The 3792-nt window shown below is 39.5% G+C and overlaps 1 protein-coding gene across 1 annotated transcript in view; it reads right to left on the bottom strand.

Annotated features, from left to right (window-relative positions):
* Positions 1–2409: 2409 nt before the first annotated feature.
* Positions 2410–3792, bottom strand: part of LOC147621137 (UMP-CMP kinase 3-like) — a 10719-nt gene continuing 9336 nt past the window's right edge. Inside the window, exons 8-10 of the mRNA XM_086823870.1 lie at positions 3565–3672; positions 3375–3455; positions 2410–2695 (exon numbers count right to left, since the gene is read on the bottom strand). Of these exons, the coding sequence (XP_086679996.1) occupies positions 3375–3455; positions 3565–3672 (189 nt within the window). The 3' untranslated portion in view covers positions 2410–2695. The remainder of the gene's footprint in view (positions 2696–3374; positions 3456–3564; positions 3673–3792) is intronic.

The following is a 3792-nucleotide window of genomic DNA, read 5'->3' as shown; positions in this document are numbered from 1 at the left end:
TCTCTTGTCCAATCTGAATCACAATAATCCATAAGACTGTCACATGCATTATAAGTGATGTCATACTTAAGAGTATCTCTGATATACTCAAGTCCTCACATCCCTTGCTTTTATGTCTAGTGACTCTCTCATGGCTTATTGGAAAACTTGTGAAACTGATATCAAGCCTAGCATTAGTGAGAAAAATTAAACTCCCCACCAGCTTCTTGTACTTCCTAATGTCTACTAATGGTGAAGAATCTTCTGCAAAAAACTTCACGTTCACCTCCATAGGCATTAGCATAGGTTACAATCAATCATCCCAAATGCTATGAGAATCTCCCAAGGATACTTGTGCTACAATATAAAGATTTTGTCTGACTCCTACAAGACCTCAATCCCCAAACAGAAATGCATAAGACCCAAGTCTGTTATCTCAAACTCACAACTTAGCATATCCATTATCTTTTGAATCATTTCTTCATTGTCACTTGTGATGTTTAAGTCATCTACATATAGAACAGCCAAAGCAATCTTACCATGCCTTGTTAGAACATATAAGCTAAGCATCAAAAGCACTTCTAGTAAACCCAGTCTTTTTAAAAAATTAGTCTATCCTATGATACCATGCCCCTGGGGCCTATTTGAGCTTGTATAATACCTTCTTCAGCTTGTAAAATTCATTTTTGATCTAGACATCTCAAAACTTGGTGGCTAAGCAACATATACCTCCTCCTTGAGATGTTAATTCAGAAATGTTGATTACATCCATGTGAAAATTGGCCACTGTTTATGAGTAGCCAAGGTAAGTAATGCCCTAATAGTTATCATGCAAGTTGTGGGAGCAAAGTTTTCAGTAAATTTGAAGTCCTCCACTTGTGAAAATCTTTGTGCAACCAACCTAGCTTTGTATTTTTCAAGTGAACCATCAGCCTTATGCTTAGCTTTCCAAACCCATTTGGTACCAATTACCTTTCTATTCGATGGTCGATCAACTAGCTGCCAACAAGTATTGTTCTTTATGATGATGTCATACTCAGACTGCATCGTGACTTTCCACTTTGGATGTGCTAAGCCTTCATTCAAGGTGGTTGGCTCCTTCACTGTTCTCAGTATCTTAGCCACCATCAAAGCCATGTTGACAATGAGATCATATGCTCCTTTGCTACTCTATTCACATTGATCTATGAGGTCCATCCGCGCTAAAGATTCAAGTATCTCAAGTACTAGGCTGCACTCATCAAAGAGTTGTTTTGCCCACTTCTGTGTGGTGCAACAATAGGCTAGCATAGTGTGTGAGTCTTCGTCCTCTGAAAAACTCCTCCTTAAGAGGAAAATTGACTAATGGATTGGGCTCATCGTGGATTATTTCTCTAGTTGATGATAGAGCGGATGGACCTATCTCCTCCAATGTGGCTGCTCCACAAACATCACATCTCCTCCTCCTCATAAGAGAAAATTTGGTTGCTAGTGGATTGGGCTCAAGGTGGATTATTTCCTCGGCTGATGATAAGAGTGGATGGACCTGTGTCCACCACTGAGTGTAGTGTCTTCACAAATACCACATCTCAGTTGGTGATTATCTTCTTCACTACACTTGCACATGTACATTCAAGCAAAAGCTTCATGCCACAGCAACCCATGGGTGACCTACTTGTCTTCCGTTTAAAGACGACAAATACACCAATCAAGCAAGTGGAGATTGTCTTATCTGCAATAAATCCCCATCTCGCATCACATTTTCTTCCTCTATGTTGGTACACATGAATGGCACGTCAGAAGGCATCTTAGAGACTTCATGTGGATGCATTATCACCTTATACATGATTAGAGGTGGCCATTTTGACTAAACATTAGCAAAAGATTTCATCAAAAGACTCCCTTTTGTAGGTCTACATCCTTTAATCAACATGAGACTCTGATTTGAAATGAGTGTGTTAAAAGAGAGTGGGTTTCTAACGATGCCATGATACTTGAGGATTGACAATGCATTAAGGGTTTTCGTTTTTGTTTCATCACATTGGTTGAATTAAGATCAATGACCTACAGCAACCAAGCACTCCTTAGCTATTTCTTTCCAAGAACTGGTTAATGCGCATAAAATTGCCTAATTAAAGCTTGAATTAATGCACACCCAATAAGCTAGAGGAGAACACACATTCTGCAGCAAACAATAAACGTGCAAACAGCGAGGGAAGATACACACATATTCCTCTCAGAAACACACGTACAGAGTGACAGAGAAACAGAATCTTCATCGTTTTCTTTTCTATTGGGAGACAAGTGCATTAAGTTAATGAGGAGCATGATCCATCCATCTACATTCACATATTGCATTGATCTCACAGACCCTTGCAGTCTTTGCAAAGATCTCTCTCTCTCTCTCTCTCTCTCAATGGATCGAAGCATATATGATGCATATATTCATGCTTTGCTATCCAATACAATTCCATTCAGAAGCGCACAACTTTGCCAATTCCATATCCAGAGGCACATGTTTTTTTTCTTAAAAGTAGGGTTGGGTTTTACGGACTCCTTTGATTGAAGGATAAAAGTTCTACATGAGTACCATTTACTTCTACCTAATACTCTTCATATTCCTATTTAAATGTCCCGTGCTAATTGTGAAAGAATGAGGATCTTTGGATTATAAAAAATTTCAGTCCATGTTTTCACACATTAATGAAGCTGTTCCCGACATTGATGTCCGCAAAACCTGACACAACAAGCATTCACCAATTAAATTTGGCCAAATAGAATTCAAAATCTAGACACAAAACTCTACTTTTAACTTCTCGTGTTCATTCAAATTCTCATGTTTTCCTAGATTTTGGTGGCTCTGTTTGATGGGCTATGATAGAATCCTTCTTTAGGTTAGAATCCATCCTTACTTAACAGTAACGGATTCAAGGCATTGGCCCGAAGCCCCACAGTTTACTTGTAATAAGAAAACCTTTCAGATGCAGGTACCTAAGAGGGAAAACCTAGGGAGCGAGGACATTGGGGATATGTGTCCTCGAGTAGAACTATGCCCAATTGGTAAAGTATCTGAGAAGTGATTGAAGCTAGAGGTAATGGATGTATGTCCATTGTCACCACTAGGCAAGGGGGAGAACCTCAACAAGTGCTTGGTTTTAACATCTCCCTCCGACCATTGCAATCGCAGTCTCTCCACCACAAGGCCTAAAAAGCTTCTTAAGAAGCAAAAAGATTTGTCAGACTGCCTCTCTCCAGTTGCAAGTTGGATATCAAAAGCCATTGAGAAAAAAAGGGTAAGCCCATGGATTCAATCCTGCTACATGATTAGGCTACTACAAATATACGGGTCTATCCATCCCCCAAATACATCACCCCTTTCTACTAGACATTGAGGAAATAAAAAAGGCACACCATACCTAAGCATTGGATTTCGTAAAGGGAATAAAAAGGGGTTGTATGGACGCAAACACCTCCTCTCTTGATCTTGCAGCAGCGATCTGCAAAATCAATGCATTACCATGTACTTGCGTTGTCTACTTCCTCTTGCACTGCACATCAAGAAGAAAGGTATATATAAGACTGCTAAGCAAACAATGACTTGCTTACCTTTCGAACCTTTCCCAGCGAGTCATAATGGTTGATAACAGGTAAACTAGACTCAACAAAGACTTTGAACCTCTTTCTGATTGTTTCAATGTTGTCATCCACACGGCCCTATAACATACACAAGCATGCATAGACGAATAAGTACCAAAGTAAAGCAAAACTTGGACACAGTTTCTTTCTCTTTTTTTTTGACACTAACAATATTGGTTGTGCCCACCACACAAGCAT

This window comes from Cibotium barometz, chromosome 30, assembly GCF_041138505.1.
Source record: "Cibotium barometz isolate CiBa-2024 chromosome 30, ASM4113850v1, whole genome shotgun sequence".
Lineage (NCBI taxonomy): Eukaryota > Viridiplantae > Streptophyta > Polypodiopsida > Cyatheales > Cibotiaceae > Cibotium > Cibotium barometz.
Note: the sequence above shows the minus strand (reverse complement) of the source record. Positions and strands in the feature narration are given on the sequence as shown.